Source organism: Phoca vitulina, unplaced genomic scaffold (genome assembly GCF_004348235.1).
Source record: "Phoca vitulina isolate PV1807 unplaced genomic scaffold, GSC_HSeal_1.0 scaffold80, whole genome shotgun sequence".
In the NCBI taxonomy this organism is placed as follows: Eukaryota; Metazoa; Chordata; class Mammalia; order Carnivora; family Phocidae; genus Phoca; species Phoca vitulina.
Window position 1 is genome coordinate 794,331 of NW_022589783.1, and position 15,065 is coordinate 809,395.

The following is a 15,065-nucleotide window of genomic DNA, read 5'->3' on the forward strand; positions in this document are numbered from 1 at the left end:
AGCATTACAAGGCTCTGTGTGATTCATTTTTGTGGATCAACATTGTGCTTGGGATTACCAACACCAGCCTGCCCCAGCCCCGCTCCCTGGAGACTTCTGGGGCCCAGAACTTTCTATTCCAGGCCTCCAAACCCCACAGCGGCCAGGCCTCCTCCTCGGGTCAGAAGTCAGTAAGAAGTTAAAACACTGAATGGCCATGTTGCACAGACCTGACGCTGCTCCGGTTTTCAGTAACCATCAGAAGGAGGAGGACGTTCTAACGGCTGTCCAGACGGCTCTGGGGAACCGCACATCGAAGCCGACTGTGGGGTCAGTGGGAGCAGTGCTCGCAGACGTTGGCTCAGGGTAGCGGGCCAGGGTAGGAAGCGAGTGCGCCTTCCCTTCTCAGCACTGGACGTCCCACTGCCGACTGCCTCCAGGTCTCCGCACGGCCTGAGTCTAAAGCCCTGGAAGTGAAGGTAGTTGGGTCATGCAGCATACCCTCCCCGAGATACGTGTGAGTTCTGGAAGCTGGTTCCGATGGGATGTGGTCGCTGTCTGAGGGCTTTCCAGAACCGTGTCCCGGCGGTCGTCCCTGAGAGTGCAGCCCAGCCCCCTGAGGGCCTTGCTGGAGACGGCGCCCGTGTGGAACTGAGAGAAGTCTGGGTCTGCTTGGGTCGAGGAGCAATCAGCTCAACGGGCCGGAGTCTACCTTCGGCCAGGCCTCCCGCCTCCCTGCAGACCGGCGTGTTCCGGGAGCTGTCCTGTTCGCACGCTAGCAGGGAGGCCCAGACTACTGCGCACCTTCGTTCACAGGGTCCTGGGCTTTGTCGCTGTGACCTGACGTGGACAGTGTGGGAGCTGATAAGGCACTCCCCAGCTAAGGCCTGCGATCTGAGCTCCCTGCGTTGGGCGACGTGTCCCTCGTGGGCGCCTCACTTCGGCGTGCCTGCTGGCTGACAGAAGACGCCGGTGAACAGAGGGGTGTTTGAGGGAAGGACGATTCCAGTAAGACCCTGGCACGAAGCAGGCCTGCAGCTTCTCATCAGCTGAGGCCCAGATTGCTCCAGGCTTTACTCTCTCCGGTGCCTTACGAATGCATGCCACCGGGGCCTACTGTGTGCATCCTGAACGGCGAGCCTTCAGTGTGTCGCTCGCATTGAAGTTGTGGGAAAAGGAAAATACCGCTGCCACTCGTTCTCTGTCTGGGTGGATTCCATCTGGGGCCTCTTTGGTCTTTACTTTTGCTTATTCGAGAGCTAGAAAAATCTGGTTTCCCACGTTTGTATGCAATTCCAAATTCCTGGGTGACATTGCAACCAACACTCTGAAGAGTTTCTTGTATTAAATTCCAGGTGGTAGAATTTGCGTTCGCACCCCAGATGCAAAGCGTTGCAAGCAACCTAACGATATGGCGGGTGACCGTTTGGGCGAGGGGATGCACTTGCTGAGGGGTACACAGGGAGCGGCCCTACTTCACTGTGACTGGAGCCACCGCTCCCCTCTGGGGCCAAGAGTCCTTGTAGCAAAGCCGCACAATCCCAGACTTTCCGGGTACTTGCGGTATTCAGGCAGTCTTGTGGCCGCTAGATGCCAGCCCTCCCCAGGCTGAAGGCTTCTCCCATGCAGGTGTGGAAGACCAGTCAAGAGGCCAGGGGCCTCCCAGCCATCGTCAGCTGGGCCGCGGTAGTACAGCGCCCTGGCCTCGCCTCCTCCAGAAAGCCCTCCCTGATCAGCCCTGACTTTCTCCAGCAAGCCAGGCCTGTCTCAGGGCCTTTGCTTCCAGGCACTCAGGTCCTGTGACATCTTGATGCCCACGTGTCTCACCAGATGGGAGGGGCTGGGGTTTCCCTGAATTCAGATGGTTGGGCCTAGCTTGTGGGCAAGGTGTGCTCATTGGTCTGAGCTCACCTAGATTTGACCTCATTCTGGTGACTGGAAGGGCACAGAGGCCCCCCCGAAAACCTGCCGGCCAGGCACAGTTGTGGTCGTGACCCCACAGCAGCTGTAACTGATCCCGGCAGCCCACGCGTCTCCCCCACCTCCCGGTGGAGGCGGCCCTCGCTGGGCGGGACACGGTAACGTCTCTTAACCCCGCATACTCCGTCCTCTCCAAGAGGGTTCTGCTTTGTTAGACTCTTATTTTGAATTGCTTTTTGTTAAATTTTTAAATTATGGGGTAATATACATAATTTAAATTTTACCATATTAACCCTTTTTAAACGTACAATTCAGTGGTATTAAGGACATTCACATTGTCTTGCGGCCACCACCACCTTTCCTCTCCAGAACTCCTTCCACCTTCTCAAACTGAAACTCTGTCCTCGTTCAACTCTAACCCCCTCCCCAGGCCCCTCCACTCTCCGTCCCTGTGAGTCTGATGCTTCCAGGGACCCCGTGGGAGGGGATCACACAGCATTTGTCCCCTTGTGACTGGCTGGTCTCACCTGGTAGAGGGTGTCAGGATTCCCTTCTTCTTACAGCCTGAATAATACTCCGTTCTGTGGATGGACCACATTTTGTTTCTCTGTTCATCTGCTGGTGGACACTTGGGTTGCTTCTACCTCTTGGCTGTTGTGAATAATATTGTGGGTGGAAAGTATTTCTTGGAGTCTCTGCTTTTAATTCTTCTGAGTATAAACTCAAAAGTGGAATTGCTGGAGCATATGGTAATTCTGTGTTTAATTTTTTTTAGTACTGCTATACTATTTTCCACAGCAGCTGCACCCTTTACATTCCCACCAACAGTGCACAAGAGACTTGTTTTTAATTGTTCGCTTTTATTTTCATTTTTTTAAAGATTCATTCATTTATTTTGGAGAGAAATAGCACGCACAAGTGCGAGTGGGGGGAGGGGCAGAGGCAGAGGGTCACGCAGACTCCCCGCTGAGCATGGAGCCCATGACCCCCGAGATCATAGCCTGAGCTGGAACCAAGAGTCAAACGCTCGACTGAGCCACCCAGGCGCCCCTAATTGTTTGCTTTTTAAAGAAAGATCAGACTTGTCCGGATCCTTGATGTAGATTGTGAGTTTCTTGAGCTCTGGGGTCCCTCGTTGTGTGTACACGCGCAAGCTCTTGGCTCTTGCAGACACTCGTGGGGGCATTTACGGTACATGGTAGGTGTCAGGTGCTTCGCCTCTGACTTGATTTCACTGGGAAACATGAAGGCAGCTGAGCAGTGAAGAATGTTCTGTCCCTTGTCTCACTCTCAGCCTGGGGCAGAGCTGGCAGTGTCCAGGCTGTGTATGGGTTGGCCCAGGCGTCTGAGCAAGCAGGCCCGGCCTGAGCATCTGGAGGGGCAGGCCCCCAGCATGGTGTGTGGATCACTGTTTAATCAGGGTAGCTCACAGCTGCCATCGGAAGTCAGAATCTCCTGCTCACACCCGTCCCCGTTGTGCATGTGGCTCCAGGCTGCCAGAAGGAGCTCCGGGAGCCACGTGGCACCAACCCCATGGCCAGTGCAGGCGTGAGGACGACCTTGGGAAGGGCCCTGGACCCTCTGGCCATGGGTGGCTTGTCATGGTGCAGAGAAAGTCCACTCAAAACCGTTGCTGGTATCAGTTGGCTAAAAACAGCCATGTGCTGGTCCTCAAACCGTCAGTGGTTTATTTTTTTCTGATGTGGGCTTAGGCGATCAAAACGATGAGGGTATCTGGTCTCGCTTCCCCCGCCCTGGCCAGGTGCTAGCTGTCACAGCTGCACAAGAGAGACGTCATGTCAGTCATAACGAGTGTGCAGACTCGAGGCCAGCCTGCCCCTTACTGTGTGACCTGCAGCAGGTCACTCAACCTCTCTGGGCCCTGGTTTTCCCACCGTGACAGTTCAGACCACTGAGAATTGTCGCAGGGTTAACTGAGTTGAGTGTGTCCGAATGTTGCTGGGACATGATAACTCTATGTGAACATGTTAGCTCTTCCTTTGAGAGCTGACAAACATGAGACCAGGGGATTTTGTCAATTGTTTCAGAACTAGACATTCCATCCCTGCAGCGTAACTACGATGACCACATTTTCTGCGTCAAAGACTGGGACACATGTTCGGGAAGGAAAGCTAATGCTCAGGGTGATGGTAGCCAGAGGGTGAAGTGGCCCATTCTGGAAGACCCTGGGCAGGACTCCCACGCATCGCAGATGCACGATACTGGGCAAGGTCCTGAACCTCTCTGTGCCTCGGTTTCCAGGTGCTGTGAAATGGGATGGTGACGTCCCGTGTAACAGCTTCGTGGGAGTGTGGCTGTGACAGGGATTTAGAATCATCACATGGAAAAGACTTAGAAGAGTGCTCGGAACATAAGCTCTCAGTGAGCAGGGACGGGCTGGGTTTGCTCTTGCTGCCGTCTTCACTGTTTTCCCTGCACAGTAGCACCCTGTCGCCCGCTTCCCAGCCGGACTGCCAGCCTGGGGCTTATGAGCCACCATTTCCCTTCCCAGACCTTGTCATGCTCCTTGGTGATGGGAGAAGTAGATCCCCAATATTCACACAAGGCGTGGCCGAACATCACCAGCTCCCGAGCTCGAGGACTGAGGCTAACACGCGCTGCTGGACGGCTGATCCCTACCTCTGTCAGTCCCCAGCCGCGCTCTGCACGGAGTGCCCCTGGGGTCCGATGGAGCAGGCCCTTCCTGGGTGGCCATTGAGAGGCCTTGTGGGTGCCCTGGGCAGCCCAGTGGGGTGGGGAGGGAAGCTTCCACCTGGAAGGGGAGAGAGCCTGGGTCCTAAGGGGCCTCAGGGGGGAGGCCAGAAGGAAGGAAAGGGTGGTTTAGCCGGGAACAGCTGGACGCGGGTGACAGGGTCTTTAGGCTGGCCTGCAAGGCGGGTGCAGGTATCTGTCTGCAGATGAGGGGGATCCCTTGGCCTGGTTGTGAACCTTGCAAGAACGTGCACAGATGGGTGTATGAGTGTGTAAGCGTGCGAGCTTGGGTGGGTGTGTGCTTGTGTGTACACATGCAAGTGTGCGTGTGCAAGTCCCTTACTCCCCCTGCCTCCCTGGGGAACAACACCATCACCATCTCTCCACTAGGGTCCAGCCAGCTTGTGGGGCCACCGGCTGGGTCAATTCCGAGTCTGGCCTGTCCAGGCTTCCCGGGAGCACCGCTGCCATCTGTCACCGATGAGGATCCAGTGATGCGGGGAGGCGGCCACGAGGGGTCACTGTTGCTGCTTCATCCTCACTGGCTACCGAGGTGCCAAGTTCGATGCAGGGTGGGGGCGAGCGATGAACCAGTTTTATAAACTGTATATGCTCCCTAGATGGCGGCTTATGGGTGCTCGGATGCAGCAGGTGCGGCCATGGGGTCAAGCGCGGGGACTGGGATCCCCGAACACGTCTCTCTCAGCCTGTGTGCCCTTTCTGAGCACTGAGTCAGATTCTTGGAATGCCCCAGGAGGCCCTGTGGTCAACCTGTTCTTACTTCCTGTGTTTCCCAGGCGAGCTCCCGGAGCTGTTTAGACACTCCTGTTCCTTTGGTCCCGCAGGGTTGGCTGGCCGCTTCACAAGGTGAATGAATGCATCTGGTGTTTACGGTATGCATTATGTGAGAACCTGAATGCGTGTCACAGGTCATTGTTTCTGTGATTATGGAAAGAAGCAAGGCTGGTCCCTGCACTAGACTTCCTGAAGCTCTTGTTTTTACCCCTGCAAGGAATTCTGCATGTGGGTGATTTAGTTTATGTTTCTCTCCTGCCCAGTAATAATAATAATAATAATAATAATAATAATAATAATAATAATAATAAATTTTTTTAAAGAGGCTCCGCACCTGGCGTGGAGCCCAGCACGGGGCTTGAACTCACAATCCTGAGATCAAGACCTGAGCTGAGGTCAAGAGTTGGAAGCTTAACCAACTGAGCCACCCAGGGGCCCCCTGCCCCATAATTATTTGAATATCACCTCTGGTTCACCCTCATTTGCAAAGACTTTATGATTGCGACACCTTTTCTGCCTATCCCCTTCTTACTCCAAAATCAAGAACATTGTTCTTAAGGTTTCTAGGGAACCAAGATAATACATTTACACATGCATATTATTTACATGAATAAACTATTTATATAAATTGTTGAACAGGTATGTACATTGCAATCATTTCTAAATGTGCCCTAATTATCCCACCCTGAACATCTAAATAAGGTGATCACATTGTGTTTATGAATTACCTAGTCTCATTATTTCTTCCCAAAGAAATAATGAAGAAATGTAAAAAAGATGTATAAAAAATAAAACAGGTAAAGACATTACAAGAAGAAGAAGAGAGGGTTAAGTATCGTGGGTGCAAAGAGCATGGTTGCTTCCTTGAAGAAAACACTACCAGAGCCCACACAACCAGGAAGGTCAGTAATGTGATGAGAGCTGCCCCGTGACCAGGCAGAGAGGGCCACTGGAAGGTAGAAGGTGGTCGGTCCTCGCCCTGGGGCCTGGGGGATTCCTCCCCTGGATGGGTCTTTTAGAGAGACACTGGTGATACTCTGAGGGATGTTTCTCGGTAGGTGTACAATTTAGGCTCCACGGGCTTTTTTTTTTTTAATGTCCTTTAATGCAAGCCTGAGGCGAGTTGCATGATGGAAACAGAATAGAAATGGTTCCCTCCTGGAGAGACCTAAACCAACCTGTTCAAGCCCACGGCTGCCTGGTGGTCTGACCTGCTGGTTTGGGGTGTTCTCTGGGAGGCCTGGCACTCAGCAGTCCCCAAAACGACAGCATCCTGAGAGGGAAGGCCAGTGCTCTGAACATAACGTCCCTTCTCCAGAGCAGAGGTCCACTAGGACCACCTCCTCCATGTGTGAGGGAGAGCCAGTGCGCTGAACCTAATCAGACTTGAAGGAGGAAGCGGCGCCGTGTTTGCTGAGAAAATGCAAAGGTGCACACCCGTCGTTTGCGGCACGAGCCCCCCTGGTTTGGTCTTGGCGATCCCCGGTCCTTCAGCCAGGTCATTTGCTGGGAGTTGTAGACTTGTAAATCAGTGTGAGATTCCAGCAAATTTGGATGCTAGCTAATGGTGTAATAAATTTCTGTGGGCATCTCAGCTTTTTTTCAGGCAAATGGAAAAACACCAGTTAATCAGTTACAAATATTTATTGAACCCACTGTGGGTGCACAGGACGGTGTCAGCTGTGGGAGCTCTAAGAGTCGGAGCTTCGATGCTTGCCGTCCAGGAGCCCGCGGTGCCCTGAGGAGAATGTCAGTGCCAGAGGGACGTGGAGATGTGTGTGCATGTGAGTGTGTGCACACGTGTGTGCTATGCGGCCCCACAGAGCAAGGGAGAAGTGGTCCGGGAGGAGGGCATCGCCACTGGCCTCCAGCAGTGTTTAGGGGACAGTGATGTTTATGAGTGAAAATGACTTTTGCCTGTGGGAATAATGCTCCAGGGAACACTGGTTACAACAAATGTACAGACAATATAAACAAGCTGTTTTCTCACATTCTTCCAGAAATCCAGCAAAAAAAAATCATCAAGGTTTCTCTTTCTAATGGAAGAAACTAGCTGCCCAGTTGTGGATGACTGGTCAGTGATGCTCAGGTGGAGGCCAGCATCTGCTTTCTCGGGACCACAGACATCCCTTCTTTTTCTGTGTTTAAAACCGTGTACTCTCTGGTTTCCATAAGCTGTGGAGGTCCAGTCTTCTGCTCTGCAAAATAAAGAGGGGGATTACCGTTCCAGAAATCTGAGACTTGGGGACAGCCTTAGAACTCCCTGAGGTCAGCAGATTTGGGGATGTTAAGCACATGCCATGGTTCTGTGGTTGCTGTGGTTGCTGCCCACAGAGGTCTGGGCGGTGACCCCCCAGGAAGGGTGCAGTCTCAGCCCGGGCGCCGCTGGGGCATGTTTCCCCACCTCTCCCAGTTGGCAGGAAGGCAGCTTTGTTACTGCTTTGGAAAAACACGTGTTCTCTGGGCCATCTTTCAGAATATGCGCTTGAACCCTAGAACTTTCCTGTGCCACAGACACGTGGAAGGGGCTCTCCTGCAGCTGGGCGGCATTGGCATCCTAGGGGATCCCCTCTGAAAAGGCTGCAGATCTATCCCTTCTCTCGTTTCCATGCTGGCCATCCTCGCTGAACCACCCTCCTATGGACAGGCAGCTCCCTTCACCCCGTGGCTCCTGGCAGAACGAAACACCAGCCTGTAAGGTCCTAGCAGCTCCCAGGAGGAAGGCCCCATGCCCTCAGGCTTTGTCCGACTTGCTTCACGTCTTGGAGCTCAGTCCCTAGGTCCCAGAGCTCTAGGGATCGGGGGCTTCCTGCCCTCCACAGAGCCTGCCCCCCTACCTAGATGTCCTTGCCAGCCCCATGTAGGCAACCCCGTTCTGTAAATGCTGGAGCCCAACCTGATGCCACTTTCCTGGGGCCTTTGTATGTTGCATGAGGTCAGTGCCCCTTCTTCATGCTGCCCGGTAGCATGTTCCTCTGTATTCTGTATCACAGTCGTGCGTGAATAGTTTGCATGTCCACTTCTGCCCCAGAAGCATGTCCCACAGTATTCCGTCTGTCCAGCAGGTGACGTTAGAGCAGAGCTGTGCATTTCCCAAGGTTGGGGTGCAAGGCAGAACACGGGGCAGGGATGGACTCGCAAATGCACAGCAGATATGGGGCTGGAAATAATGCGAAGCGTGTTGATGAGAGTGTGCACACGGCCCTCTAGAGGACACAGAGAAAGCTCGCGAAGTTGTTTATTGAGTAATAAATACGGAAATCAGGTTTCTTTCAAGGTGGTATTAACAAGGCGGTATTAACAACAATTAACAAACAATATCTGTTTCCTAGATGAACTTACATGATGCTGGAATAGCAGTATCCGTGGGTTCTCACACTGAGTTTGGCCATTTAACAAACAGTCGAGGCTGTGTGTGTACGTACACACACATACATGTCACGTGCACAGCACAAAACACGCGAAGACAAAGGCATGACCGTGCAGCACACATGTAGAGACACACACATGCACACATGCACACACATGCAGACATGCTGACACGCATTCATGAAAACAGTGCACACGTGCGTGCAAGTACACACACTGTACACACGTGTAGACGCACACACACGCAGACATGCAGACATGCTGACACACGCACGCATTCATGAAAACTGCACACGTGTGTGCATGTGCACATGCACTGTATACACGCGTGTAGATGCACACATGTGCACGTGCACGTGCAAACACACCTACACGTGCATCTACAGAATACTGTACTGTACTTCTAAAAAAATTTATCTGTGTCTAAACGTGGACCTGCACAGTTTAAACCAGCGTGTTCAAGGGTCAGCTGTCTATGACATTCTGGAGAAGACACAGCCGTGGAGACAGTCAAATGACCAGTGGTGCCAGGGCTGAGAGGGGTAGAGCGATGAACAGGTGGAGCACGGAGGATCTTCAGGGCAGTGAACGTACTCCGTGTGATGCCAAAAGAGTGAATACGTGCCCTTGTGCATTTGTCCGGAGCCATAGGATGTCCAGCACCAAGAATGGCCCTGATAGGAACTATGGACTTTGGGTGATAATGATGTATCCACGTAGGCTCATCAGTTGGGGCAAGTGTACCACTCTGGCCAGGGCTGTTGATTATGGGAATGGGTATGCATGTGTGAGGGCAGGAGGTATACGGGAAATCTCTGTACCTTCCCTTCAGTTTTGCTGTGAATCTAAAACTGCTTTAAAAAATAAAGTTTAGGGGCGCCCGGGTGGCTCAGTCGTTAGGCAGCTGCCTTTGGCTCAGGTGATGATCCCAGGGTCCTGGGATCGAGCCCTGCATCGGGCTCCCTGCTCGGCGGGAAGGCTGCTTCTCCCTCTCCCACTCCCCCTGCTTGTGTTCCCTCTCGCTGTGTCTCTCTCTGTCAAATAAATAGAATCAAAATTTTAAAAATGATAAAAATAAAGTTTATTTGGGGCACCTGGGTGGCTCAGTCAGTTGAGCATCCAACTCTTGATTTCGGCTTAGGTCATAGGTCATGATCTCAGGGTTGTGAGATTGAGCCCTGCCTCAGTCTCCCTCTCTCTCTGCCCTTCCCCGAACTCACACACACTCTCTTTCTCAAATAAATAAATTAATTAATAAAAAAAGTTTATTTAAAAAATAAAGTTTAAAAAAATGTACTGGGGAAAGATCTGTCCTATCAGCAAGGCTGTAGTCTAGGGGCAAAGAGAATCAATGGTTAGTTTAGTTTCAACTTTCAAATCATTAAAACCAAATTAGTAGCTAAAACTAATTTTAAAAATACAAAAAATACTCTGTATTACATTATATATATGTGTTTTAAATACATGTTTAAGAGAAAGATTTCAAGAAAATCCAATAAATATTTTTCTGAAAATATATTTACGACATTTTACAGCATAAACCAAATTTAAGGAATGATGCCATTATACTTCAGAAGGGAATTAATTCATTTGGGATGTTCCAAGATAGATAGGAAATGTCTGGCCACTTTTCACTGATGAGGACTCCAGCCGGGAGGGAGTCAGGAACCCGATTTCTCTTCCTCCTATGGCCTTGGTCACGATGCTCATTTGTAAAATGTGGCATCAGACCATCTTCATGCTCCTTCTAGTCCCCATGCATTATGATTTTACTTTCAAGATACTCCATTTGCAAAGGAAATTGAAAGTTTTAGGTGCATTCTAAAGAGTTCTTTGTTTTTCTCTTAGCCCCTTCTTCCTCCCCCTCCCCCCCAGTAAACACACCATCCACAGGCATGGTGTTCTTTGCACAAAATAAAATCAAAAGCACAGGGACACTTACTGTCTGTGTTTGTGTGGAGAAAATTGCGTCTCACTGGGTGGTGGCAGGGGGACAAGACCCTCCCTCCAAGAGAACTGTCGTTGGGAATCACTCTGGCCCAATGTGGCCATTGTGTTAATTGAAGGGAGTCGCTCAGACAGAGTGCCCCGGAGCCCAGTGTGGTGGCGATGGCAGAAGGTTGACTTCAGCTGTGCAGGTTGTCTTCCCAGATCCTGTGAGCTTTGCAGAGTCCCATAGAAATTCACGGTATGCTTTCGATACTTAAGAAGATTTTCTGCTAATCACACAGCACCGTCCGTCTGAAGCACATATGTAATATCAGACCAGTAATTACTGAGTCAGCCTGGCACTGGGCAAATGTGTTTCTGCTAATTAAACTTGTTGCATTTGAATGGCTTTCTTCAGCTACACTTCGTGCAATGAGCCCGTCGTGAACAATAAAGAAGTGCTTCCCCTTTCCGTCCGGGCCTGAAACTGCAGATGGCCGCCCTGTGTATCACGCACTGGCCCTTGAATTAGTCTTTTGTGTGTACGAAAGACAGTAATTTGGATGTTTGAACCCCCTACAGGAAGCTTATTTCAAAGTGAACAATTTGCCGAATAAAGACTAATTGGGGCCTAAATTAATTAGAAGGTGTGGTTTGAAAAGATGATGAGCAGAGTCTGTCATTTTAGACAAATGGAACAGAGCTAGATAAATTGGTCCCTGCTCATGTCTCCTGTTCTGGGAGCACCTCTCCTTTGCCACATTGCCGAAACTCCCCTTGAAACGGGCCTTGTTGCCATTCCTGGGTCTGCCCCCTGTTTGCCAGCCCCCTCCAACACGGCACCCGCGTGGCAGACGCTTCCACAGTCCTCATGACTTCTGCAAATTAATATTTATATTTCCTGGGTGTTCTGTTTCTCATCTGGAAAACTGGCCCTGAATGTTATTGATTTTTTTTTGTCATGGGACTGTCAGAAGCAAAGCTTCACATCAGAAAGGTGAAAGCCAGGGGCAGGAAATTATAAAAAGTGAGAGGTGGGGAAGGCGAGGGAGCAAGGGATGCGAAATAGAATCGAAAACGCAAACGACTCTGCATTCACGTCCTTTTCTCTATACCTTTGCAATTGTGCTTTCCATGATGCTCTTTTATTTAAATAAACCCTTACTTTCCAAGTGCTTCTGAATTCTGATAGCGTTTTGATGACTTTCTCAAGCCGTGTTCCAAAGCCTCAGCACGGTGCATAATTAGAATATATTGCAAGGATGTGTTTAATACCTTTCTTCTCTCTGAAAACGAAATGTCACTTTCTCTTTCTTCTCTGCCTCCCTTTCCCCACAGATGGAGTGTTTGGAAGGTGCCAGAAGGTTCCGGTGATAGACATAGACCGCTATGAAGTGTCGCCGCTGGTTCTGCAGCGCCTGACCGCCACCTTGCAGAAGCTGTCCCGTACAGGTAGGCGGGCTTGGCCCAAAACTGTGTCCTGGGACTGGGCACACTTCTGGTGGCTGCGACTGCACTTGGTGCTCCGTGGAAATCGTGGGCCTCTTAGGTGGCGAGGAATTAGAAAAGGACGAAATTGGCCAGTGTTGCAGTGGAGAGAAGCAGACTGGGAGCAAGCAGGCTTGCTCATGGAGTGTTCCGGCGGGAGTTTCCTTCGTGCGTTAGACGCGGCCCTGGCTTGCCGCTGCGCGTGCGGGACCCCCAGCACTTCTGTCCCTGCTTCAGAGAGTCCGAGAGACCTGTGGAGTGGCCGGGCAGGCAGCAGGAGGCCGCTGGGCAGCCCGCTCAAGCCCACCTGGCCACACCCAACCCAGCGGCCGACCGGCCTCCCGAATATCCGCTTGCCTCTACATACTTGTCTTTATGCAAGTTTCTGTTATACGGTTTTGTCACAGGAGATTGCTTTTATCTGTTTACTTCACAGGGGTGCTCAGAAGATAATTTTACAAATTACAATAATTTGAAAATTATTATGTGTAATTATCATGTGTAATTAATATTATGTATATAATTTTTACGATAGAGGGGAAGCTACATCAGCATGCTTACCATTACTGTGACCTGTTCCTCCTGCGGGGGTGGAGCCCTATTTCCTTGTACCCTTAGAGTCTGGACAGGAGCTGACTTGCAAACATCGCCATGGTGTTGGGTGAGGGTTGGGGGTGAAGTTCTTGGAGTGAAATTGCATGGTCAGTACCCGAATGGCCCTGCTGGGGGCCCAGGCCCGGAAGTGAGGGACCAGGAGAACCCCTACATTCTTTCTTCCTCAAATCCTACAGGGCTTATCCGTCGCTCCATAAAGAAAAGAAGGTCTGTGGTCCAGTAAGTTTGGGGAACAGTACTTGCTCTGTTCCTCCTTTTGAATGTTCGTAATGTACACTGGCGGGCTAGCACACTGGAAAGTTCTGCAGGAGAGAATTATGTTAATTCAGGGCGCCTGGGTGACTCAGTCGGTTAAGACTCTGCCTTCGACTCAGGTCATGATCCTGGGGTCCTGAGAGTGAGCCCCGCGTCGGGCTCAGCAGGGAGTCGGCTTCTCCCTCTGCCCCTCCCCCTGCTCGTGCTCTCTCTTGCTCATTCTCTCTCTCTCAAATAAAATCTTTTTAAAAAAAGAACTATGTTTGTTCATTCACTCGCAGTCACTGGGCTGCGGCACCCTCTTCCCCGGGACACCGGCTGTCCTGGGGTTCAGTCAGGGAGGCAGACCACGTGCATGGTCAGTTACAGGGGTTTGCTGTGTGCAGCTGTGGGAGATGAGAGAGCGTCTCCACCAAGCTGCTGTTCATGGGGCCTTAATCTGCAGGGAGACCGTGGGGAGGGACGGTGGGTGTGAGGTGAGAGGTCAAGGACAGGGACCGACAGGAGTCCATGACTGTTCTCGGGGCCTTGACCTTGGTGATGAGGTGTCCCGCAGAAGCCGGCCCCTCATCAGGGAGCTGAAGACACAGTTCCCAGGGGCTGGAGAGGCTGAATGGGGCCTTGGAGGAGCAGGGCCGCTGCTGCAGATCAGAGGGAGTGGGCAGAGGGGCAACGATGTGCGCGAGCTGCAGAACGACCATCTAGTTCATCGTAGCCAAGTCGTGTGGTAGCTTGGAGGACCATGGTCGAGCGTTCCTCCTTGACCAAGGTATAGTAGCAGGGCCGGAAGCAGTTTCTTGAAAGGAGAGTAGCTGTCTGCAGAGGACGTCATGGTTTGCTCCAAAGTCCTGCGGGTCTGCTCTGTAGTTCACCTACAGGAGCCGTTCGAAGGCTGCAACCATCATCCGCCTCTGCCACTGACATCCTTTGGTGTGCAAATGTCTTACCCAGAGATGCGGATAGTTGCTAGTCCTGCTCATTAGGTCCAATCAGCCTAATATTGTAACTGTACTGATGTCCCGTGCATGATGTCCTGTGGAAAGGAGAGCTAATTAAGGCCCCTGAGGACAGATACTGACAGGGGGCTGGAGTGTTGATAGACCTATGACAGCACAGGGAAGATGCATTGCTGGCCTAGCCCGGTGAGAGCAGACGCTTCTGGTGATCTTTACTCCGGGCGTAGGGGACGCACTCACCGACTAGTAGCTGCACCGTGGGTCCCGTGCTGTGTTCACTGGTTCTATCAGGGAGACCACACTTGCTGTAGCAGCAAGCAGCTGGGTAGCTCACCCCCGGGTCAGTTCGTGATAACCTGCTGTCCTTCTCCGCCATCCGCCTGTCTTGTGCACAGGCCAGCTAGGGGCATTGAATGGGGTGTGGTATCAGTCACCGCCCCGCATCCCTCAGATCCTTGACGGTGGCACTAACCTCGCACTGATCACCCCCTCCAGGGATGCAGAACTGCTTTTGGTATACGGTATATGGTTTTGTAAGGAGAGGCAGTCCTAGGGCCTTTCCCACCAGAATAGCCCTGGCTCCACAAGTTCGGGAACAAGTGTGGGGGTTCTGCCGGCTGCCGAGTGTGTCTGTTCCAGTTACGGGTTCTGGAACTGGGGAAATACCCCAGGATGAATCTGATCACCTGGTTCCTATAAGCCCCTCTCTGACTGGTGGATATTAGTGACATTTGGGTTTCCTGGTGTTAGTGTCAGTCCAGAGTCAGTGTTTGGTAACCACTGAAAAATCTCATTATTTCCTCTTCCCTGGTGCACAGTCATCCTAGCAGAGGCCATAGGTCCCTTTGGGGAAAGGCTAGGAGAAATAATAACAGTACAGATATTTGGCTTGTGTAGCCTTCAGGGGCCTTGCCCCCACCCTCCACCTTCATTCATGGGCCTCTGGTCTGTGAGATGGAAATTGCCAAAGCTGGACATTGTTTTAGTTTACATTAAGGTTAACTTTTTGTTTTGTACACTCCACGGGTTTGCACAAATGTACACTGA

General features: G+C 51.5%; 1 protein-coding gene across 5 annotated transcripts in view; it reads left to right on the forward strand.

Annotated features, from left to right (window-relative positions):
• The window catches only part of PTPRN2 (protein tyrosine phosphatase receptor type N2), an 814,855-nt gene that overhangs the window by 223,366 nt on the left and 576,424 nt on the right, over window positions 1–15,065 (forward strand). For all 5 annotated transcript variants that reach the window (XM_032394358.1, XM_032394357.1, XM_032394360.1 and 2 more), the window contains one exon: window positions 12,043–12,156. In XM_032394358.1, the coding sequence (XP_032250249.1) occupies window positions 12,043–12,156 (114 nt within the window). The remainder of the gene's footprint in view (window positions 1–12,042; window positions 12,157–15,065) is intronic.